The 25,620-nt window shown below is 36.0% G+C and overlaps 1 protein-coding gene and 1 non-coding gene across 3 annotated transcripts in view; one reads left to right on the forward strand and one right to left on the reverse strand.

Moving 5' to 3' along the window:
* The window catches only part of PTPRZ1 (protein tyrosine phosphatase receptor type Z1), a 176,651-nt gene that overhangs the window by 98,834 nt on the left and 52,197 nt on the right, over window positions 1-25,620 (forward strand). For both annotated transcript variants that reach the window (XM_046669354.1, XM_046669355.1), the window contains exons 5-10: window positions 5,149-5,244; window positions 5,724-5,790; window positions 11,731-11,888; window positions 12,041-12,191; window positions 20,533-20,717; window positions 22,378-22,504. In XM_046669354.1, coding sequence (XP_046525310.1) covers window positions 5,149-5,244; window positions 5,724-5,790; window positions 11,731-11,888; window positions 12,041-12,191; window positions 20,533-20,717; window positions 22,378-22,504 — 784 coding nt within the window. The remainder of the gene's footprint in view (window positions 1-5,148; window positions 5,245-5,723; window positions 5,791-11,730; window positions 11,889-12,040; window positions 12,192-20,532; window positions 20,718-22,377; window positions 22,505-25,620) is intronic.
* Window positions 17,846-17,952, reverse strand: LOC124244291 (U6 spliceosomal RNA). The gene has a single exon (XR_006889941.1). It is a non-coding gene; the product is annotated as a U6 spliceosomal RNA (small nuclear RNA).

Genomic DNA, 25,620 nt, shown 5'->3' on the forward strand with positions numbered 1-25,620 from the left:
TTGGTGGAACTCTCCAGAGAAACCGTCTGGTCCTGGACTTTTATTTTGTGGGAGGTTTTTTTTCTTTTTTTTTTTTTTTTTAAAGATTTTATTTTTTTCCTTTTTCTCCCCAAAGCCCCCCAGTACATAGTTGTGTAGCCTTCGTTGTGGGTCCTTCTAGTTGTGGCATGTGGGATGCTGCCTCAGCGTGGTTTGATGAGCAGTGCCATGTCCGCGCCCAGGATTCGAACCAACGAAACACTGGGCCGCCTGCAGCGGAGCGCGCGAACTTAACCACTCAACCACGGGGCCAGACCCTGTGGGAGGTTTTTGATTACTGTTTCAATCTCTTTACTTGTGATTGGTCTATTCAGATTCTCTATTTCTTCTTGATTCAATTTTGGGAGGTTGTATGAGTCTAAGAATTTATCCGTTTCTTCTAGATTGTCCAATTTGTTGGCCTATAGTTTTTCATAGTATTCTTTTATAATCCTTTTTTATTTCTGTGGTATTCATTGTAATTTCTCCTCTCTCATTTCTAATTTTATTTATTTGAGACTTCTCTCTTTTTTTCTTAGTTAATCTGGCTAAGGTTTGTCAATTTTGTTTATCTTCTCAAAGAACCAGGTCTTAGTTTCATTGATCCTTTCTACTGGGTTTTGTTTTTTTTGTTGTTGTTGTTGCTATTTCACTTATTTCTGCTCTAATTTTTATTATTTCCCTCCTGCTGATTTTGGGCTTTGTTTGTTTTTCTTTTGCTAGTTCTATTAGATGAGGTTTAAGATTACTTATTTGAGATTTTTCTTGTTTGTTAAGGTGGGCCTGTATTGCTATGAATTTCCCTCTTGGGATCACTTTTGCTGCATCCCATATGAGTTGGTATAGAGTATTTTCATTTTAATTTGTCTCCAGATATTGTTTTGGTTTCTCCTTTAATTTCTTCACTGATCCATTGGTTGTTCCAGTAGCATGTTGTTTAGTCTCCACATATTTGTCACTTTCCCAGCTTTTTTCTTGTAGTTGATTTCTAGTTTCATAGCATTGTGGTTGGAAAGGATGCTTGATATGATTTCAATCTTCTTAAATTTATTGAGGCTTGCCTTGTTTCCACCGTTTGTCTATCTTTGAGAGTGTTCCATGTGCACTTGAAAAGAATGGATATTCTGCTGATTTTGGATGGAGTGTTCTATATATATCTATTAAATCCATCTGTTCTAGTTTAGTTCCACTATTTCCTGTTAACTTTCTGTCTAGATGATTTATCCATTGATGTAAGTGGGGTGTGGCGATCTCCTACTATTATTGTGTTGCTATTAATTTCTCCATTTAAGTCTCTTAATAGTTGCTTTATGTACTTTGGTGATCCTGTGTTAGGTGCATATGTATTTATATGTTATGTCCTCTTGGTGGAGTGTCCATTTTTTCATTATATACTACCCTTCTTTGTCTCTCATTGCCTTTTTTTTAAATCTTGAATTCTACTCTGTCTGATAAGTATGGCAACACCTGCTTTCTTTTGTTTGCCATTAGCTTAGAGTATCGTCTTCCATCCGTTGACTCTGAGGCTGTGTTTGTCATTGGAGCTGAGATGTGTTTCCTGGAGGCAGCATATTGTTAGGTCTTGTTTTTTAATCCATTCAGCCACTCTGTGGCTTTTGATTGGAGAATTCAATCCATTTACTTTTAGAGGGATTATTGATGTATAAGAGCTTAATACTGCCATTTTATCACTTCTTTTCTGGTTGTTCAGTATTTCTCTTGTTTCTCATCTTGTGTATTTCCAACTGCCAGTTCAGTTTGGTGGTTTTCTCTGATGGTTTTCTCAGTTTTCTCTTTATTTATCATTTCTGCCTCTGTTCTGATTTTTAGTTTAGTGGTTGCCATTAGGTTTGTATAAAAGATCTCATAGATGAGATAGTCCATTTTCTGTTAGCCTCTTATTTCTTTAGTCTAAGCAGGTTCCATCTCTTTCTTCTTCCTTGTCTAAGCTATTGTTGTCAAAGCTTATTCCATTTTATGTGGTGAGTTTGTGATTAAAATGAAGTGACTATAGTTATTTTTGATGCTTTCCTTCCCTTTATCTTTAATGTTATAATTAAGTGTTTGCTAACCAGTTCTGATAGAGTCACAATTTTTTGATTTTGTCTGTTTATCTCCTTGCTCAAGGCTTTGTAAGCCCTTTCTTTCTTTTTTTTTTTTTTTTTTTCAGGTATAAGGGCCTTCTTGATCATTTCTTGTAAAGGGTGTCTTGTGGTGATGAACTCCCTCAGCTTTTGTTTATCTGGGAAAGTTTGTATTTCTCCATCATATCTGAAGGCTAATTTCACTGGATTGAGTATTCTTGGCTGAAAGTTTTTGTCTTTCAGAATTTTGAATATATCATTCCACTTTCTTCTAGCCTGTAAGGCTTCTGTTGAGAAATCCACTGAAAGCCTGATAGGGGTTTGTTTGTAGGTTATTTTCTTCGGCCTTGCTGCCCTTAATATTTTTTCTTTGTCATTGACGTTTGACAGGTTTACTATTGTATGCCTTGGAGAAGGTAATTAGGGGTTCCATTAGCTTCATTTACATGTAATTGCAACTCTCTCCCCAGGTTTTGGAAGTCCTCAGCTGTTATTTCTTTGAACAAGCTCTCTGCTCCTTTCTCCCTCTAAAATACCTATAATCCTTGTGTTGTATTTCCTAATTGTCAGATATTTCTAAGAGAATTTCTTCATTTCTTTTTAGTTTTAGTTCTCTCTCCTTCTCCATCTGCAGCATTTCCATATTTTTGTCCTCTGAATTATTAATTCTCTCCTTGATAATATCAGCTCTATTTTTTAAGGATTCCAGATTTTTCTTTATCTCAATCATTGCGTTTTTCATCTCCAGCGTCTCTGATTTTTTTTCATCATTTCAATATCTTTTTGTGAGGAAGCCCCTCTGCTCATTAATTTTATTCCTGAGATCATTGAACTGTCTTTCTGAGTTTTCTTGTAACTCATTGAGTTTCTTTATGATAACTTTATGATAACTATCTTGAATTCTCTGTCATTTAGATTGTAAATTTCTGTGACTTCAGGTTGATTTCTGGGTACTTGTCATTTTCCTTCTGGTCTGGAGTGTTAATATACTTCCTTATGCTATTTGATGAGGTGGACTTTTGCGGTCACATAGCGGTAGTATCTGGTCACAGATTCCACCTGTCACCACTGGGTAGAGTAGGGGAGGGCAGGAGCTTTGTTTCCTGAGTCTGCTGCTACCCCTGGAAGATGTGCCTGTCCATTGGAAGCCATGCTGACAGAGTCCATCTGCATTTGCCTACTGGCTGCTGGTGCTTTACACACATAGGTGCAGGCTCTCTGGCAAGGATCTCTTGCTCTGGGTGACTGGCTGAGCTGGTGTGCCAAGGTGGGGGGAGGGGCACTTTCTTCTTCGTGTGTGATCATGTGCTCTTCCTCTCTGCAGTCACTGTCTGCCCATCTGGGCTGCTCAGCTTGGTGTGGATACCCCCACAATTGCTTAGCTGCCTCTGTGTGGAGTGTTCCCACAGGCTGGGAGGCAACTCTGAAAGCACAAGCATTCCCACAGAGGGCTACCTTTTCCCCGTTCTCCTCTCAGTCACATGCTGGCTGCCACATGAGTCCTGCACTCTAGATTGCTCCTGCTTGGGAAGGAGAGGAGATCTGCTTACCTCCCTCCACTGCCTCCTGGGGGAGTCCAGCACCCCCACCTTCAGACGTACGGCTGTGTGGATCTCTCAGTTGTCTATTGTGTTCTGTGAATGTCCTCTATTGGTTTAGGAATGTCATTTTCATTGTCTCTTAGGGGAGGGAGACTAAGGGAAGAGCTCACTCCACCATGATCCTGATGTCACTCTCTGTGGTTTTTTTTAAAAAACCTTCTCCAGGTAATTGTGCAAGCAAGGAAACTAAGGGGCATCAAGGATGCTCTTTTTTTTCCTGATCTCCCACATCCTATAAACAAATCTTCTCAGTTCTGCCCTTAAATGATATGGGAGGTTAGAAAAAGTTCACAGCACTCTTGTCTTGGATTATTAAATGCCCCTAATCTGGTCTCCCTCTCTCCAGCCTTGCTCCCTCCCCACCCCTGTGAGCTGAGATGATCAACAACTTTCCTTTGCCCTCAAGGGAAAGCTGCTGGGACTGCCTCACAGTCCTTCCTGGTGTGGCCCTGCCTACTCCTCCAGCTTCATCTCTCTCTTCCTCCCTCGCATATGCTCAGCTGAAATCACAACAAACTACTTTCAGTTTCCCACATTTCTCGTATTTTCTTGCCTGCTAGCCTTTTCTGAGCCAGTCCCTCTGACTTGAACACATGTTCATCTCTTCTGCCTTTTCATCTGTCAGCTTTTAAGCTGCCCATCCTTCAGGGGTCAGCTTAGAAATCCTCTCTCTGAAAAGACTTTAGTGAGAACCAATGGCAGGAGCCACTGCCAACCTCTGCTTCACACCTGCTATTTCTCTGATCATAGACCTACCACACGTGAATCTTCTCAGAGGCTTTCTGCTCTTCCCTTCATTATATTCTAAACTAGCTGAGTTGCCTGATTTCCAAGCCCATGACATGAGGAACACTAGATTATAGGTGAGAATAGAAGCCATTATAGACAGGTATATGGACTGAAATAGAGATTAACAAGGGATAGCCTTGTAGCAAGAGAAGAAACTTAAAATAACTTAAAACTCTTGCTATTTTTCAGGTAGAAGCAGAAAGTGCTTGAGAGTTTCACTATTAATAGAGTACAGTATGATAATGTCCAGAAATGGTAACTCAGACCATCAAGAAAGGCATGTCTGTTCAGGAAAGAATGAAACCATATTTGAAAGAATTCTAGAAAAATAGTTAAAATAACATGTGATAATTTTTACATTTGCTAATTGCTCCAGTAAATCATTACTTCACTGTCCCCTGGTCATCACAAAATGCTAATTTCTGTTCTAGATGTGTCTAACTTTGTCTTTCCTTCCTCACTGAAGGATGGTCAGTAATAGTAAATGTCATCGTATGTACATGTAATTGATAAAGTCTCTTGAAATATACTGTTATAGAGTTATACGGTTTATAGAATTTTTATAATAGAATTTATTAAATTGGTAAATTATTGTCTCTTTGCTGACTTTTGTGAAGTCTTCATATGTAATTAAACTGTCGTTGTTTTATTTATAGATGCAGATCTACTGTTTTGATGCAGACCGGTTTTCAAGTTTTGAGGAAGCAGTTAAAGGAAAAGGAAAGTTAAGAGCTTTGTCCATTTTATTTGAGGTAATCCTTATACATAGATTTAGCATTAACTTTTTAATCACATAAAATATTGATGTGAAATATCAAAACATACTTTTTTAACAAATAGAAGAGCTTACAAGTGGAATGATAGCTGGGGGTCATTTTCAAAGAGAACAACCCCTTGGCTAGTATGTTTAAAAGGAGGCTCTGGTATTCGTTAATTGCTTCCGTCTCTTCCAGCTTCTGTGAGTGCACTGATTTGCTTATTTGTACATGCAAAGCATCATAGCGATATAGCAGTAACCGTGAATCATAACATTTTAAATTGTACTTTTCTTAGTGGAAAAAGAGTTATCTGGTTTTTGTTTATTTGTTTTTACCTTGCTGTAAAAAAAAGGTGTGCATTTGGAGGACATTACTTTTGACTACTTAAAATGCAATTCACTAATCTTTACATTTTATTGAACAGTCAGTCAAATATTTTGTCCCATTTTTAGAATGTCCTTCTTCTTTCACAGGTTGGAATAGAAGAAAATTTGGATTACAGAGCAATTATTGATGGAGTCGAGAGTGTTAGTCGTTTTGGTAAGCTACTTGTAGAAATCTCTTTTTCAAGATTCCACTTTGGATGCATATGAATTTTTACAATATACAAAAATCGCTTGTTCCAAAAGGAGGAAAGGAAGACATTTTTAAAGAGGAGATATCTCATACTTCTTACACTTGACAATTTATACATTTCTCACTAAAAAACAATTTATCAGAAATTTTTGTTGCATAAAAATCATAAAATGTTAATGTAAGTAGGATGTTGAAGTTTTATAATTTTATTCTTGAAAATAATCTAATTACATCATGCATTTAAAATGTATTTATTCTGTCTCTGCCTTGTACATCACTTAAAGATTCTAATTTCTAGCCAGTTAATTTTATAAAAATCTTATCTTAAAGTGAAAAGAAAATTGTTTACTCAAGTTAAATTTTTTTCCCCATTGGTTTCCTTGATAAATCGTTTGCTTTACCGATAAGAGGGCATGAGATTTTTGGAAGGTGAATGCTTACAAAGGACAAGATGCAGTATGCTTTGCTATTGTTCTGCGTGCTATCTCCTGGATCCTGTAATTTGTCACAGCAGATACTTTTGACAACATTGGCAAAAGACATCAAGCCTGTTATTATTATTTTATTTTTATTAAGTACTCACACACAGGGTATTAATGCTGCCCTGAGTTATCAATAAAATGAGTATTATTCCTCTCCAGGAAGCTGCAAAATTTGAAATCAGAAATACAACTCATATAGATCCTTGTCTTGAAAGCAGAAGCCTGGCCTGTGTTGATTCATCTTTGTCAATTACATGTGAGGACCTGAATTAACCGAACTTTCCAGAAGTCAGGAATATGTGAACTCCTGCCATGCAGCTTTCATTTTTTTCTTAAAGGTGCAGTCAAAGGCAAGATGTAGCTGTTATCTCCCTTTATCCACCTAGATTGCAAAATTCAACATTGACTGTCATAAGCCACAGTTAATTTTTCCCTGATTTAGTCAGAAATTGGATTCTATCCAGACTGAAAGAAGGCAGCTAATTTGAATTCTTACACTTAAACTTGGATCAAATGTGAATTCTGCTTGTTTCTACAGCTTACACCAGCCTGTGGGGACAAGAGTGGTGTTAACACTGGGTTGTCAGTCCTGACTTGTATAACTCTGGCACTTTGGCCACTTTCTCTTGAGGCCTCTTCAGTTATTTCTGAGGGTCTCTGGGAGGGTGCTTATATGAGTTTAAGAAACAATTTGCTCATTTTCTTTGACTAAAGTTTACTTTTTCATATGTACTGTCTGCAAGCCATTGAGGGAGGCACCTCCTCAGAGCCACTGCTGCCGTATAATACCCTCCCTGAGAATATGGATTCCATAACAGCTTTATCCTGTCTGTCTCCTGGCTCTTAATTCAGAAGCAGAATTTACAGACTGTTCGTCTGGCTGAGAACACATGCTGGTTTGCCCTCCTTTACCCTCGCTATCTTCTGTCTCTCTACCCTGCTGCTGGTGCACTAACGTCTTCCCGCCTCTTTTGCCAAAAAATAAAATCTTCCACGCCTATCAACTCACCCACTGGATACTTAATATTTCAATAAACTAAGCAAGGAGACTTAAAGCCGTTCAGCTGGTAGATGGTAGAGCCAGGCTTTACATCCTGGCCTGTCCACAAGGTCTGTTCCACTATACTGCAGAGATTTATGTGAGTTATGTGTTTCAGAACACAGGAGCTGTGTCAATTTGATTTGAATGATTGTTAGATATGGTCTGACCAAACTAAATAAGTTAAGTACTCCTAAAGTTAAACGTTTCCATTTTGAGAGTTCTTAGGTTAAATCTAGTCCTATTTCAAAGTCTAGAAAATCTCCCCGTGCACAGTGAACTTAAGTCTTCCCACTATTGGCCCCCTGCCCCTGCTGCTAGGAACCTAGAGCGTTAAAGGCAGCGCTTGTCTTTAAACACTAACTCTGGAACCGCAGCTAAACTCCCAAAAACTGCTCCATATTCTCCATATAATGTGAGTTATCCAAAAAACGACACTTTTCAACCATCATCCAGATCATAAAGTCTATCTTGTTACATCATCGTTGCCTGGTTGCTCCTTTTAAAATATTTCTCTCCAGGAGACAGACCAATTTCTCTTCCCTTCCCTTCCTTCTGCCGTACCTGCTCTGTGTTAGGCGTTGTCCTATCCATGGAGTGGTGAGAGAGGGTGATGTTGCAGTGATACAAAGATAGTACATTAATATTCCCCAAGCAGAGCCCACGGAAAGAGAACTGTTAGTTCTCCTACTATCAACCTCTTACAGAAGAGAGATCTGACTGATTGTTTAATCACCAGTGTATATTCAAATGGATAGTAATTAAACGAATGAATGACGGGTCACAGAGTAGTGTTGGCTCAGGTGTGATTCTCTCTTGTGTTAACAATAGGTTATTCAAATGAAGCACATGGTGTTTGCAAGCTACGAAAAACCAACTTAATCCAATTTTCTCATAAGATGATGGTGTAATTGAAAAGCACTGCTATAATAGAAAAGTCTTGTGATATCAGACAGAAACTTAACACATGTATGTACCTAACAGACAAAAAAGGGGCCAAAATAGTTGACACGTCCATGAGAGACTAGATAGGTGCTGCTGAAGTTCAGAGGCAGGAAGTGTGGCTTCCATATTGGGTAAGGGTAGGAGAAATCAAAAACTTTCTTCTAGTTCTCTCCTTTCTTAACTTTTCCCCGCTTTAATTTTTTTTTTCCAATTTCAAGAAAATTCTCTATTTCACCATACCTGCTCAAGTCTCACCTCTGTTTTTCCTTTTCTGGCCTGTAGCTCTCTTGGTATCATTTCCCCCTTAATTTAGCAGTGAGTCCATTTCTGGCTCCTTACTTAATTAGTATGCTCCACATTCCCACAGAACATTTGTAAGATAAATTTGTCTTCAGCAGAAAAAGAAACAGTTGTAGTCCATTGATGATTAAGAAGAAGCTTATTTAATCAAAATTTTCAGATATTAAAAACATAAATCTGAAAATGAAAAATATTCACATATTAAAAATAAATATTTTTCTCAGTTTCTGAACACTTTGAGTCTGAATTCTAACAATTTCATCTTGACATAAGATGAGAGGAAGATGTACTTTTAGAAGTTACTAATTAATCCATTAATCCAAATATAACTTGAGTTTTCTAATCAATTAAAACTAGATTTAGGTTGTGTCTACACAACACTATCAATTTAGTCAATAGGTTTTTACTTCTAAGATTCAGTCTTATATTCAGACTGGAAGCAGTTATCTACAACTTTAATTATTAACAGCCTTCCTACTTCCTTTAAAAGTTTTTGTATTGTGGAAAAATAGCATTCGCGATAATCTAACTTTTAATCTCATGTTTTTCTTTGAGCCTTTCTGGGTATGTCCAGTCCTCATAGAGTTTGGAGCTGGACTAGACGGTTGAGATCATCTAGTCCAGTCATTTCATTTTATAATGAGCACAGTGGGGCTCAAAAAGACTCAAAGCTTGTACAGGCTTCACTCTTCTTGGGGTTTTCAACCCTGGCTCCATGTTTGAATCACCTGGGAACACTTTTTTAAAAATGCAGGTATCCAGGCCCCACCACTAGAGATCTGAGTTAAAGTGTTCTACAGTGGGGTCTGGGATGTTGGTATTTTTTTGAAAGCTCCCCAGATGATTCAAATAAGGGGTGAAACTACTGGTTTACGTTGTGCCACCTCACTTAGACTAGATTAGATTGGCTTCAGGGACTATATCTTAATGACCTAAATCTACTAGATGGAGCAGAGGACATGTCCACGGCTGGGTCGTTGAGGACGGGAAAATGAGTTAGACACAGCTCTCCCTGGTAAGTAGATTGCTGCCTATATGAGTGAGGGCTGGTACACAAAATGCTAAATGACCAAGGCAGTGCTATTAGTAAGTGCTATTGGAAAGATGCAAAAATAAAAATGAGACTATCCAAGGAAACAGATATAATTGGATTGTTTCAGGGTTCTAAGGCTAGATGGACCATTCAGGAAAGCTCTACTAATTTTCTGTCAGAATTCTCTATTCTAGATACAAGTTATATATACTTGTATATATAGCAACAATAAATCAATATATAATTTTGTGTGTATATATACTATCTGGAATATTTAGTATAATATATATTATATAATACATGTTATAGTAATAACATATATATTATCTGGAATATATTTTCCACTCTTTGTCTTGCTTTTTACTCTCTTAATAGTGACTATTGATGAATAGATCTTGATTATCATGGACTAAAATCCATTGTGTGCCATTTCAGAAATCTTAACCTACCATAAGGTTATGAAAATAATTTTCTGTGTTCCCCTCTAAAAGCTTTATCATTCTGTTCACATTTAGATCCACAATCTATTTAGAGCTGATTTGTGATTATGGTGTAGAGAATCAAGATTAACTTCACTGTATCAAGTAGGGAATCAAGATGAACGTTTTTCCATAAGTTGATACAGCACTGTTTATTGAAAAGGCTGTCCATTCTAACTACACAGTAATTTTTTCTGTCATAAGTCAAATGACCGTGTGTGTGTGGTTCAGGGCTCTCTATTCTCTTCCATTGATCTCTTTGCCTATCTTTGCTAAAATATCTCACTATCATGATTTCTATAGCTTTATATAATAGGTCTTCTTATCTTAGAGTGAAAGTTCTCCAATAACCTTGTGATTGTTCAAGATTGTCTTAACTTTTCTTTGCATTTCCATTTAAATTTTAAGATCAACATTTCAGTAAACACACACACACACACAGAAAGCCCTTGTGGGATTTTGATTAAAATTTCATTGACTCCATAAATCAATTTGGGGGAAAATCAACACCTTCACAATAATGAATCTTCCTACCCGCGAACAAAGTATTTCCCAGCATTTTAAGATTTTATCTAATTCCCTCAAGAAAGTTCTGTAACTTTCAATAGAGATATTTTATACTTCACTTGTTAGAATCACTTGTATTTGATATTTTATTACTATTATAAGTTACATGGTTTTTAATTTCAGTTTCTATTGTTTGATACTGGTACATAGAAATATAATTAATTTTTGTATATTGATCTTGTGTGCAGTGACTTTGCCAAATGCATTCGTTAATTCTAAAAGTCTGTAAATTATTTTTCAATATTTTACATGCACAATCATATTGTTTGCAAATTATGATGGTATCATTCCTTCCTATCCAATCTTTGTGACTTTTGTTTTCTTTTTCTTACTTTGTTGCACTGGCCTGGTCCTCCAGTTCAGTGTTAAATAGAAATGGTGACAGCAGGACATTCTTGTCTCATTCTTTATCTCTAGGGGAAAAGCTTTCAACAAGTCATCTTTAAATATGATGTTGGCTTTTGAAAATAATCATCAAAATAAGGTTTTGTTTTTGTTTTCCATGAACTGGTATTGATTCTTATCAAATGCTTTTACTCTATTGCGACGGTCATATGATTTCTGAATATTTTCTGTATGTAATATAATCTTTCCAGAGTCTTGCTGGTGTAAAGATAAAACATCTAACCTAATATACATAAGAATGTTTGGAATAGGGGGCTGGCCCCGTAGCCGAGTGGTTAAGTTCATGCGCTCCGCTGCAGGTGGCCCAGTGTTTCGTTGGTTCGAATCCTGGGCGCGGACATGGCACTGCTCGTCAAACCACGCTGAGGCAGCATCCCACATGCCACAACTAGAAGGACCCACAACGAAGAACATACAACTATGTACCAGGGGACTTTGGGGAGAAAAAAGGAAAAAAATAAAATCTTTAAAAAAAAAAAGAATGTTTGGAATATGCCAGTTTTATCACCATTTTTGAAGTATATCTAAAATTTTCCTAAAATTTCAGTTCTGATTAAATACACAACCAAGCGTATGTCTCTGTTTCGTAGAAGCTTTGAAAAGCTGAGTTCCAGTGTTGGGATTCCAGCTGAGATGTATGTTATTACTTTGTAGGGAAACAGGCTGCTTTAGATCCGTTCATATTGCTGAACCTTCTGCCAAACTCAACTGACAAATATTACACTTACAATGGCTCATTGACATCTCCTCCCTGCACGGACACCGTTGACTGGATTGTTTTTAAAGATACAGTGAGCATCTCTGAAAGCCAGGTAATCTTGGAAATTCAAACAAATGAAGTCATTTAAAGCAATTTAAAAAGTATCATTTTCTAAGCTTTAGTACAGAATACCTGTTTTAAAGCATTTGCTGATGCTTTTGAAGCAAATATGTTAAATGATATGTTAAATTATCTTCTTTACAGTTGGCTGTTTTCTGTGAAGTTCTTACAATGCAACAGTCTGGTTATGTCATGCTGATGGACTACTTACAAAATAATTTTCGAGAACAACAGTACAAGTTCTCTAGGCAGGTGTTCTCTTCATATACTGGAAAGGAGGAGATTCATGAAGCAGGTACGTATTGAAATAGAATTTTCCTACAAACCTCACAGATTCAGCGTTGTAGGAGGTAATTGTGGTATAATGGAAAATATCCAAGACTTAGATTTCTAAAAATATTTTGATTGTTAGCTTTGTAGCTTTAGGTAAGCTATTTAACTTCTCTGAATTTGTTACCACGTTTATAAAATGGCAATTAAAAATATCTTTTCTTCGCCACATGAATAACCCCATTTTGCAGATGAGAAACACTGAGATTCAGTAAGGAAAGTGATTTTCTAAAACACAAAGTAATAGATGGCAAAGCTACATACACACCTCCAACTTTATGGCATCTGCCTGTGCTGAGAGCTATAAGAGAAGAACGAACAAGGGGCCAAGGTGTTCAGAGCTTCTGGTTGAGGCGATCAGAAACCTCCATGAGAGAACCACATTTTATTTCTGGCTCTAATATTTGGTATTGTCTTCTTTTTTTATTTGCCCCCATCGGTATACTCTTTACTTGTCAGATCTTTTTTCTTTTTTGCAAGTCCCATAGTCATTTGAAAAGATGGCAGTAGAAGTAGACAGAAAAATCCTTCCTTTGATTCCTTTGCTTTTGCAGTTCTTTTTTTTTTTAAATTTTGTTTATTTATTTATTTTTATTGAGGTGACATTGGTTTAGTACATGGAGCCAAGTCTTGACTCATGATTTGGGTTTTAAAGTGTGTGTCTTTGTGTTGGCAGCTCCCAGACAAGAGCTACCACTTAGTAGGCATTGAAACCAAAGGCACTGAATTATTAATGAATTGAAAAGGTCTTTTCCCCGGCTTCTTTCTTTGGGGGAAAAGGCGTTTGTCCTTGTCAGGCCCAGGCGATGGAGAAACGCAGGGGGAAAGTCCCTGGAGTGCCCTCCGTGTCTTTTGAAGCTGACTCAGCAGTCAGAAGCTTTGTCAGTGTCAGAGGACACAATCAGTTGCATCTACTGACTTGTCCTTTTCAGTTAACACTGAGGGTGTCCTGGTTCATGAAAGAAATAGTTGAAGTGGCCTTTGCTTTGGGGACTTAAAACCCTTCCAAGTACATGGTCTTCTTTGATCTCAGCCCTGCAATGAATTTTTGGCCGTGTATAATATTAATTTAATAATCATCTGCTTTTGAAGATTAGGCCTTAAAAGAGCATAGTTCTATTGTTTTAATGTGATATTTGTGAGAATTGTTGATCCTTTAGCAGCAACAGCAGAAAATAGAGCACAAGACAACAATGATGAATGGCTGCATTTAATGTGACATTAAGTTTCAAATTAAATTGCCCCAAAGTGAGGAAATTTAATTATATTTCTACCAGCCATCCTAAATACTAAAACATCCTGTCTGGTAAATAATAGACAATTGATTAGAAAACAGGAACAGATTTAACCATCTCCTTTTCTAAAATCGAGATGTCCAAATAACAAATTAAATAAATAAAATTCTTTTTTGACATGGGCTTTCATCAGTTTTATTTTATTAAAACCCTTCAGTGGCTCCCCATTGGTTTTAGAATAAAACTGTTTAATGTAGAACATTGTTGTTTTCACAGTTAAGTGATGAAGGCTGAAGGTAATAACAACAGTCATAGCAACCATGTATTGTGTGAGCCAGTGTTTTCAACCAGGCATCGAACCATACAATATCTGATTTAAATCTCGCATCACTCTTATAAATTGGCCTCATTTTCCTCATTTTACATTGTAGGATGCTGCTATTAAGTGGCTTGCCCAAGTTCACAGAACTATAAAGGGCTGGAGTCAGTGTTTGAACCAGATCTTCCTGATTCTAAAGCCTTCCAAAGCTCACTCCACTTGGCTTTATGTTTATAAGGGAACATAACTCCTGCCTCTACAACACACTGTCTCCTTTCTACTTTCTTGAACTGAATTTGAGAATGAGAATTGAATTTATGTTCAGGATTTAATCTTTATTAAATTTAATCTGAAAATAAGTTTTTATTACATGATTATAAAAAGTAGAAAATACAGATAAGCACACAAAAGAAAATAAAAATCCCCTATAATGTCACCACTTAGAAATAACCACTATGAGGATTTGGGTGAATGTCCTTCCAGACCTTTCTCTTAAATTAAAGATATATTATTATAGCTCACAAAAATGAGACTCCACTCACCTATATCTGTTTATTGATTTTGTTTTACTCACTGATATAAATAGATCTTTAAAACACCATTCTTAATTTTATGTAGTATTCTATTGAATAGTCATAATGATTTTATTGAACCAATTCCTCAGTTTTGGACATTCAGTTTATGCTTATATATTTTGCTTTTATAAATATCTAACTTCTCATTTTGACCCAGAGAGAAGTAAGAGGTGGCATGAAAATTGTCAGAATTCTCCTCTCAAGAAATGCATTGTAGGAAAATACATTTTACTGAATACATTGCAAAAACTATGTGATATCTATATATCCATGTATGCTCCTTGAGGGGAGAGACTAAATCTTATTCATTTTGCATTCATAGCAGGAACTCAATAAATGTTTGTGAATGAACACATATTTTAGCAGATCCTCAATCCTCCATTTTTGCATTTTTATGTAGAGCTGCCGTTTATTAGGCAGGCAGGTCTTTTGGGCATCATGGAATGGACACTGGCTCTTCTAGAATCACAGAATTTAATAGAACCATCTTACCTTGAAGAAGTTAGTAAAAGCCATCTCTGCGATAGTGAGAAATACATGTGAACAATACAAACATAGCTTGAGTGTCCAGTAGGTGAAGTTCAGCTTTATCCCATGGCTTCAAGCCCCAGATGCTTTCCCCCGCCCCCTGATCCCACAGCAAGCCTCTCCCACTAGGAAGCAGGGGCCTCTTGAAGCGCAGCAGAAAAAAGCTTGGGGTTTAAAGTCCAATAGACTTTTGGTTTCAAGCCCCAGCACTAATACTTATTAGGTACATAAAAATTCTCAAGTTACTTACTTTCTCTAAGCCTCAGTTTCTTCACCTATAAAATGAAAGTTAAAAATGGTCACCTTGGGGCCGGCCTGGTGGCACAGCAGTTAAGTTCAGTGCTCCGTTTTGGTGGCCTGGGGTTTGCTGGTTCTGATCCCAGGCACAGACCTACGCACCATTCATCAAGCTGTGCTGTGGCAGGCGTCTCACATATAAAATAGAGGAAGATAGGCACAGATGTTAGCTCAGGGCCAATCTTCCTCAGCAAAAAAAAAGATTGTTAGCTCAGGGCTAATCTTCCTCAAAAAGAAATAGAAAAAATGGTCAGCTTGTAGGGTTATAGTGAGGTTTAAATGAGCTAAAGTTTTCAAAGCAGTACAGTTCCTTGAACATAGTGTGCTCCAGAGTTATAGCTACTATCGTTGTAATGTGTGTGAGAGAGTGTGTGTGTATATTATCTTATTATTATATTATCATTATGTATTATATTGTATATATCCATGTATATATGGAGAGAGGGAGGGGGGAGAGAGAGAGAGAGGCAAGCTATCCCAACAAGTATGGGGTATTATTCAAGATTTCCACGTTTAAGGCTTTGTTTGTTGTATAGAATTATAAACACACTTCAAATCTCATTTGCTAGCATTTTAATATTTTTAATGCAAACTTTTTAAAAAACAGTAAAATATAGAATGTCTCAAGGCAGGGAAGCATGAAAGGGGTGTCTTTATAGCTTAATGTTGTACTTGAGCTATGAGAAATTTTCTGTAATTTCCTAAAAAATGTCATGATGAATTATACATCAGTAGACTCACCTCCTTGAAGGTCTGTAGTTGTCAATAGCATTCATTGAGGTGACAGGTACGTTCACACTATGCTTTAACTGTATACAGAAAAGTGACATGAAGATTGTTTACTTCTTAGGAGATTATATATTACAAGTTGAATGGTTGACAGAGTTACTGTGTGTCCCTAGAGAAGATTGACTGAATTAGGTAGAATTTGAGATTTGTTTTGACTGTTTATCTAAAATGAATGATGTAATCATTAAGAACCACAAAACAATGAGATCATTTCTAGTTATTATTTTTAACATTTGTGGCAATGTTGAGTTTTGTTAAGATCTGCTGCTCCCTCTGGGGAACTCACAACCTCAATATTGGTTGTTTTCTGAGTCTGTAAATCTTCAAGCTCCTCTCACAGTAGTTGTCAAAGTACCTATCTCGGTTTTTTTTTTCTTTTTTGGTGAGGAAGATTTCCTCTGAGCTAACATCTATTGCTGATCTTCCTCTTTTTTTTCTTGAGGAAGATTAGCTCTGAGCTAACATCTGTGCCAGTCTTCCTCTCTCTGTTTTGTATGTGCGTCGCTGCCACAGCATAGCTTGACAAGTGGTGTAGGTCCACACCTGGGATCCAAACCTGTGAACCTGGGCCACCAAAGTGAAGCATGCTGGACTTAACCACTATGCCATGAGGCTGGCCCCTCTCAGTAGCTTTTAAGTGAGGCTCATAAACCTCAAACAAGGATGTGGTGGCTTTATCAGTGTGCATTCACAAAGTACTTTTGTCATGGGCTGTGCTAAATACCAAACTTGAAGTCAGTGGGAAATAACTGGATAAAACCTAGTGACATCTTAGGTAATTAGGCTATTTTTCTTTGCTACTCCCGAAGAGTTACCACTCTTGTCTTTTCACCTCAGTGTCTTTTTCATGGTGAAAAGACATTTTTACTCATAATCCATGGAGCTAAGACTGGACCTTCGCCTCAGGGCACCTGCCCTTCTTCCAGGGTGTGCACAAAGAACAGCAAAGGCAGAAGGGGACTCGTATCTCCCCTTGGCCATCTGCATCAGCTTTCACGATGAGCTGAGAGACTTGTCGCAGCGCGGAGTCATCATGTTCTCCTCATTTGTACTTCTCCTTCATTTATTTTTTCTTTTCTCTTTCCACCTTTTTTTCTTTTTCTTCGTGACACTCAATGCTTTGCTTATTCATCTGTTGGTACTTGCTCTGCAAGTCGTGCATGCCTACGTATGACGGATTCACTTTGGTGTAAATTCACCGAAGTAATGAGAAGATAAATGACTTGGTGTCGGCTGAAAGTTTGTGAAGCTCTTACAACTTTTAGTGGGAAAAACATGTAATTTTGAAAAGCACAACCCGCTTTGGGCTAAATGGCAGATTTTTTTACAAGTTGATTTTGCATTCCTCTGTAAATGGACCCATTATATTTCATAGCTTAGTAAGTTGAAGGATCAGAGGCTATCATAGGAATGAGCTTCCTAAAGGCAGGGACAGCACCATCTTATTTGTATGTCAAGAGTGCCTGGGACCAAGTGAATGAGATTTGAATGTTAAAAATAAGTTTTTAAGTAAGAACGTTTATTGCTCCCTGTTAAAGGAGACTACGTTCTCCTTCTTTAGATGTGAGGGTCCTTTGCATTTGTACTGAAGCTCTTACTTGTATTCCACGTGACTTGACATGAACCCAGGTTTGTCAGAGGCTGGCTCCTAGCCAAGGGCTTGCTGGAACCAGATTCTCCTTCTTGGCCAGCGTTCCTTAAAGAATCATGAACTATGACCTAGATCATATGTAGCTTGTGGAAAGGAAGTGGGATGTGTGAGTCAGTCCTGAAGAAGGAAATGGGACCTCAGCACAGTTCTGAACTCCCCATAATCAAGGAAATTATATTTTTTTACTATTTTTTATTTTATTTTTATTATATTATTTTTATTTTTAAAAATATGGACTGCTTCACAAATTTGCATGTCATCTTTGTCCAGGGGCCATGCTAATCTTCTCTGTATCATTCCAACTTTAGTATATGTGCAGTGGAAGCGAGCACTGTTAATATTTTTATTATATCACTTGGTGGTTTGTATATGTTGATCTAGAAAACCCTTCTTGACTTTCAATCCAGTTAATGTGCTTTATAGAGTATATGTCCTTCCAATAGCATAATTCAACCAATTTCAATAAGTAATATAAGGAAAACCTGAAAAATTTAGCGCAAATTAATAACTTATTTCATGGCCACCCAGCTTTATGTGTGGATACCAAGTAGTGTATATGGAATTAACTAGGTTGTTATTTAAAAGATCCAATCCTACCTTTATAGAAAGGTGATGATTTGGCAAGATCACAGACTACATACAGAAGTGCAGGCTGTTCTCTTGAATATACTCTAAAGTATTATATCTTTTTTCCATAAAATCCCTGTATTTCAACATCTAAAACATAAAATTTAGCTTCGGCTTTATAGTGTATTACTGTTATTGATTATGAATAAACAATAGGAGTGTTTTTAAAATAAACTTATAATTAAAATTTAAGTATAAACTATTAAACAAATTACCAGTAAACTCCTACAGATTTATAAAGAAGAAAGAAAAGGAATGAAAACCTGATGGCAAGGAAATGCAACTTTCTTTTTAGAGTCCTACTTTATATTAATGCTGATTCTTAAGATTTGAAGTATCTGCTGATTTCTACTATAAAGGCAAGATAAACATAGACATCCTACCAAAGTAGTTTGTACTATTTAAATAGTAGTGCTTTGGGTATTGTGCAGCTAATAATTTATATTTTTCTCGAGATTTTTATGCTTTGTGGACATGCATAAAACTTTAATGCATTTTAAGATAGTTTCATCTTTGGGGAAGAGAATAGTTCACTTTAAAACATTCCGACTCTCTAAAAAGTGGGATTGATTTTTGGAGGACAGAATCTACAAGTGATATTGTTCAGAATTGCTTTCAACCTCCTAAAAATGGACTTGGGAATTAAGAAGCAAAGCCGAGACAAGCCTGTTCCTCCAATGACAGTGCATATTGAGTAGCTCGCTTTTAAGATGATTTGATAGTCTTCTGCCATCTGGTGGACACTAACAGAAGTGTCACTAGATAGAGTAACGATGACGAAGTCTAGACCTAAATTAGAATACATTTTCTTATTCTGAATTCATGTTTTTGACAATGAAAGAATTGCCTCTTGTTCCCAAAGGAAAACCTTATTTTACATTCTCAATAAACAAAAATAACATCATAGTTTTTACAGTGAAAGTGTCTCTCTAATTCATATAAAGTTGTAGATGCATTTCTTTATGTAAAGTATATATAGTTATATTTTTCTGAATCATTCATATACGATTGCTAGCATAGCATAAATGTGCTCAAATTGCTAATACTAAATACTGTATGTAAAATTTGTTTCAATTTATGAGACCAGTTGTTAGTTTTGGGTGCCCTCCTGTGTTCATAAGATAAACTGCAGACTACTATAGACAAAAGGCTTTTTGGTCACATTCTGATGCTGTTAAGCCATATTTTCATAGAGTCCTTGAAATACTTTTTGTAGCAGTGACGACTGATTCCCCTGAGTCAACTATATGTTCTCAGCCAGTGGCTTTGTAACTTCAAGTGTCCCCTGAAAGCAAAGCCTGGCTTCTGTGAGCATGTTAATTAATCTTTAGCCTTAGAGACCTTTCTCTTGCCCTCTTTTGCAAATCTATCTGACCTATGAAGAAATTGTACTTATTACTTTGCTTCATTAGCAGAATATCATATAATTTTATAATTTTTATTCTCGCAATTAGTCCAAACTATCTCATTATGAATGTATCTCAGAAAGTATCATAGGACTCTTTCTGATGGGAGTAAATTTTTGGCATGATTCCCAGCATGGGCTTGAATTCATTTGAAGACGTCCCTGAACTATTTTCAAGGATTTTTTCAGATGAGACAAACAGATCTTCTAATTCCCTGAAATTAATTGCTTAATCTATTTAAGATGCCAAAGTGGGATTTTTTGTCAGCAGGTCTGAAAAATACTGAGATAGACTGTCTTCTATAATTGAATTCTCCTCGTCCTGAGCTAAACATGTTTTTCAGGTACCAAACAAGAGAAATAAAAACACCGTAAATTTGAAGATATCTTTTGTTCTTTATTTCTAAAAATGAATTCATATGCCATATATATTCAAGACAATGTTCTGGGCAATATGGAAATAAAAAGCTGTAGTCCTTATGTTTATAATCTACTAGAGAAGTTAAGACTCGTTCAGAAAAAAATAATACAAGAACATGCAATTAATGCATTAATAGTGATAAAACAAGACAGGCAAGTGAAACTGACGCTGATCGCTTCAGCAGAGATCACAGCGTGTGTAACAGAGGAGACAGCATTTGACCAAGACCTTTCCTGAATTGGGAAGGTAGGACTTGAACAGATAGAGACAGGAGGGAAGGAAGAAGTATTTCAGATACAGGCAATGGCATAAACAAAAGCTCCCCAGTGGGAAAATGTAACTTTTTATCTTCTATTGAAATAAAATACAACAAAAATTTTCATAGAATAAGTTTTACTTGTTAAAATCCTAGAGGCTGACAGTTGTATTAATAACAGTACTTTTTTTTCCTCTCTGAAGTTTGTAGTTCAGAACCAGAAAACGTTCAAGCTGACCCAGAGAATTATACCAGCCTTCTTGTCACATGGGAGAGGCCTCGAGTAGTTTATGATACCATGATTGAGAAGTTTGCGGTTCTGTATCAGCAGTTAGAGGGGGAAGACCAAACCAAGCGTGAATTTTTGACAGATGGCTATCAAGATTTGGTAACTATGAGATCGATTGTTTCATGTATTGATAAGATTGTAGATTAATTTTCAAGGTAAGAATTCACACGATTGTGTATTGTTAGACTTTGCATGAAGCCCTCCAGTGGAGAGGAAGGGAAGCAGAAACCATACTATGCTAAACTTACAGGGAGTTACACTAGTTTCTTATTTGTGTTTTGGATTCCAGGGAGACCATGACTTTGCCACGCAGCATGTAGAGCAGACACTTAGAGGAGACGTAGGAACTGGAGATCATCCAGTGTAGCCTCTCCTTATAAAGAGACTCAAAGAACAGTTAAACACCTTCACTGTGATCTTACAGTTATGGAAAGCATTGGGCCTGGAATCTCAGTGCTCAAATACTGTCATGCATTGTTTCCCCCATGATACTATACCAGCTCAAGAAAAATAGAGTAGGGGACTTGAAAGTGTTTTCTTTGCCTCGAATTTCCAAGTAACAGATGTGAAATCAATTGAGTCAGAACTTTCGGGACATGAAGCAGGTAATCCTTAGGAAAGAATCCACTCTCTTCCTCCCCACCCATACACATGAATTAAAGAAAATAAAGTACGGATTCCTTCTGTGACATGAGCATCTCATTATTAAACTTTGCCTTGGTAGAGAAGTGTTGGCCATAGATTGGGTGAAGTTGAGAAAACTCCGTGTGAGTGTGGCTTAATGAAGACCCCACTGCAGGTCAAAGACGCTGAACTCTGCACTCAGACAGCTGGAGGCCTGCAAGCCCTAGGAACCTGCATTTAAACAAAAACTATCCTTGTTATCATGGTGTTGAATATCATCTGGGCAAAAGAGAGAAAATTCTTAGCAACTTTTTAATTCACTTGTCTAGAACAGAGACTCTGTGAACTGGGAAAGTTGTGGAATTTATGGGAATATACTATTTTTCATTTCATAATGATGTGAAGATGATAATTCTATTACTATCTGGCTTATATATTGTTAAGATAAAGAGATACATTGGTTTCTCATTGTGTTTTTCACATTTTGCTCCTTGAAAATGCCATATGTTTGTCTAAAATATAAATTTGCAGTTTTGAGAACTCATTTATGAATTTGATGAATTGAAGTTAAAAGTGAAACTTTCTAAAACTAAATCTAGTGTTTTTTATGTTTTTTCATCTTTTCTGGTGATGAAGATTGGCCCTGAGCTAACATCTGTGGCAGTCTTCCTCCATTTTGTGTGTGGGATGCCACCACAGCATGGCTTGATGAGTGGTGTACAGGTCTGCACCCAGGATCAGGGCCTGCGAACCCCAGGCTTCTGAAGTGGAGCATGTGAACCCAACCACTATGCCACTGGACCAGCCCCTAAATCTGATTTTTTGAAAGCCAATCCTATGTGTTTAATTGTCCAAAATATTAATTTTCAGTTTTGAGTACTCGTTTATGAATTTGATGAATTCAAGTTAAAAATTAAACTTTCTAAAACTGAGCAAATAAATGTCTAGTTTTTCAGTATCTTCCAAATTTACAAATATCATAAGTTCAACTTAACAGCATCTCATAAACAACTTCTTAGGTTAATAAAATATAAATGTTTTCATTGACAAATGAGAAAAAGCTTTTTGAGGACAGATATCTGGTATGTTAGTACTCCTATGAGAATAACACGTTTGTATAATGTCTTTCTTTTAGGGTGCTATTCTCAATAATTTACTACCCAATATGAGTTATGTTCTTCAAATAGTCGCCGTATGCACTAATGGCTTATATGGAAAATACAGCGACCAGCTGATTGTTGACATGCCTTCCGATGACCCTGGTAAGTGCTCCCCTGATATGGCTTTGTATTACTAAATAAAATGAGGCTAGTTTAATTACTAGATGCATTGGTGCTTTCACTCTGACTTTACGTTCTATTGGCTAAAAGGCAAAATCATTTTGTTTTTAGCCTGGATCATCAGGTAATCTTGTGATGCATGGAACCCATTTTTCATTCAGCCGATCTGGTGCAGGACAATAAGTAACTTTATTCTTAATATTGAAGTTTTCTATTTGTAAAATAAGAATGGTAAAACCTATTGTCATGTCTGTAATGGTCATCAAATGAAAATAGCTATCTAAATGTTAAGACTTCTATTTTGGATAATGGAGAGTTGGTTTCATTTGTGTTTATTTCTTTTTTCAGCCCCAAAAGCATTTTGTAGTAAGTATATCCATGATCCTAGAATCATGAGAGGTGCTTAGAAATAACTATACAAAGCATCTCAACAGTTTATCTTAGATATTTTTATCCACTTTTTATGATTTGGTGATGGGGAGGGGGAGTGCTTTCCTCTTACTTGATTTGCCAGTACTGTTTCACAAAAGTAAAACAAAAAAGTTGTTTCTAATTGTATTTTATTTGCATGCATCTTCTCTAAGTATTATGGGAAAATCTTTTGATCTCAAAGCATATGCAATAATTGAATGAAATGTTGACCATCATTATTTAACAATTTGCAAATTTATATAATTAAAATCTTCCTTTTGTTGGTAAAAGCAATTTTAAGGTAATAGAATGGATTATATATGTATTTATTTGTATATGTATATATATACACACACACCATGCATATACATACTCATAAATATATGCAAACATACATACATAAATGTAAATATTCTTTGGTCATCCCTGTCATTAAGCTACTCACTGAAGTTTTTACAAGTTTTTAATGGAAACGAATGATTACAAATTATATTAATTATAGCATATTCCAGTTTTACTTGTGGAAGGAAAACTGAGGTGCATTGATTTGCCTTTGTGGTCTATGTGCCCTAGGAAGGACTTTAATCTGCTATGAGCTTGTTCACTGATTACCTCATCCTAGTTTTTCTCACTAGTTGAATTTTTAAGTTAAAGAATATATGTCAGAGCATTAACTGTTACATTATGTATCCTTCCAAACCACAGGGTACAAAACTTGCTAAGATATTTCTCAAGTTAAAACATTGATGACTGATGAATATGACTACTATCATGATGGCAATATCATTATTTAATAATTTTTCTTATGACCTGCCTCATGGCCTAGGTATAACCATCTTTCCTATTGCTTTTATTTAGCATTGTTTTTCAAAATCAGGTTATTTTTAAATGGAATGTGAGCTCTAAGTCTTATTGGAAGGTGAGTATCAAATTAACTGACCATAGTTTCAACTATACCATATCATGCTCCTCCATTGAATGTCATCTTTCACCAAAGTTCCCCATATTGATTCACCAGGAAATGACATCTTTACCAGTGCAACATTGACCATGTTGGCCAACATCATAAGTGAATCGATGAAATATGGCATGTAATAATCTCCTCTGATCCCATTGTATATTTTAGGATAGGAATTATATTGAATACATTCACTTAATTTTACTATCTTGGTTTAATTATGCCAACCTAATTTCTGTACATAAAACTATTTCCCAGGAGTTTGCAAACAATAATTACTTTTAGCTATTTATGTTGTGCTTTTCTTACTCTATCCACTATGCCAAAATTTTAAACCTTCTGAATTTGTTTTTGAGAAGCTTATTGCATATGGAAAAACAGATCAAATGTCTATTTTCTGCAGAAGTGATTTCTGAGTGATCCTTTTAGATTGAATCTATATTGGCACAAAGTACAACATTCTTGTATCACTTGTTGCACTTTCACATTTGTACAAAATAATAAATATTATAACTTAATTTCTATTTATTCAAAGGATCAGGACACTGTTGAACTAATGAGAGGCTAGTTTGGATGCACCATTTAATCGCCATGGATGTCTCAGTCCCTTAAAGCATTTTGTACAGTAATGATGTTTTAGTAAAATATGGTATTTGATTTGATGTTTCACTCTAATATTTCTCTTAAAAGGCAAGGGTTAACAACTTAGATAGAGTATTCCTTAATTATTCCTACCAAAAGTTCTTCATCAAAAGCCAATTTCCCCAAAGTTTGGGGTCTTCCTATTTTTTGTAAAGAAAATATTAGCTCTCTTAGAACTCATTCTTTCTGATCTCAAAGGCTGTAATGGCATTTCAATCCGTATATTTTCAACTCATTATTGAAATTACATTATCTTAAATATTGTTCCTGTGAGATATATATATATGTTACAGTGAAAGTCTTGACAGCAGTGCTGTCTTGTGGTTTAGCATGATGGTGCCTATGAGATTTGTGAATTTTACAATTTATGTGGTTAATATAAATATAAGTGGCTATGGAGTTTGCTGCTCATTTCATAGTTTTTATTAGTACCATTTCATCCTGTCAATCATGTTGTTTCATGACCTTAGTAATGTTATTATTTTGGGTCAGCTGTTTTCTAAATACTGCATTGTTTATTGCTTTTGTTAAAAAGAAATGAAGGAGGTAATTGTAATTGCCCTCATTGTTTCAGTCATAGATTTCAATTATTCTAATCAATATTTGTGAAGAAAAAACTCAATCTTCCAAATTGTGCATTTAACTTTGGCTGATTTAATGCTTGTGCATTTTAATTATACTTGTTGTGTACAATACCATAAACCACTGTCCATTAAATCTAATTATAAATTGCTATTTTAAAATCAATGCATAAATTCATATTCAGAAACAATTTAAATTTGTCAAGGAAACCTTTTTAATGTTAAACAGAAATGTATATTCTTTTAAAATACTTTGTAGAAAATATTTATGAATAAATAATTCATAAATATATTTATTTCATTGTAACTAAAATAATTGTGTTCATTTCTCTTCTATAATATAGAGCTAATTATTATACAGTTAGAGAGGACATTATTAAGTACAAGTTCTAGGTTCATGATAATTTTATGTGTTAAGTTTAAATGCCTGGTGAACTAGATCAACACATTTTCCTGTTATTGTGTGCTTTTCAGTTGTGTAACATTTGTGTTTGTTAAATCACTGT

This window comes from Equus quagga, chromosome 8 (genome assembly GCF_021613505.1).
Source record: "Equus quagga isolate Etosha38 chromosome 8, UCLA_HA_Equagga_1.0, whole genome shotgun sequence".
Taxonomy (NCBI): Eukaryota; Metazoa; Chordata; class Mammalia; order Perissodactyla; family Equidae; genus Equus; species Equus quagga.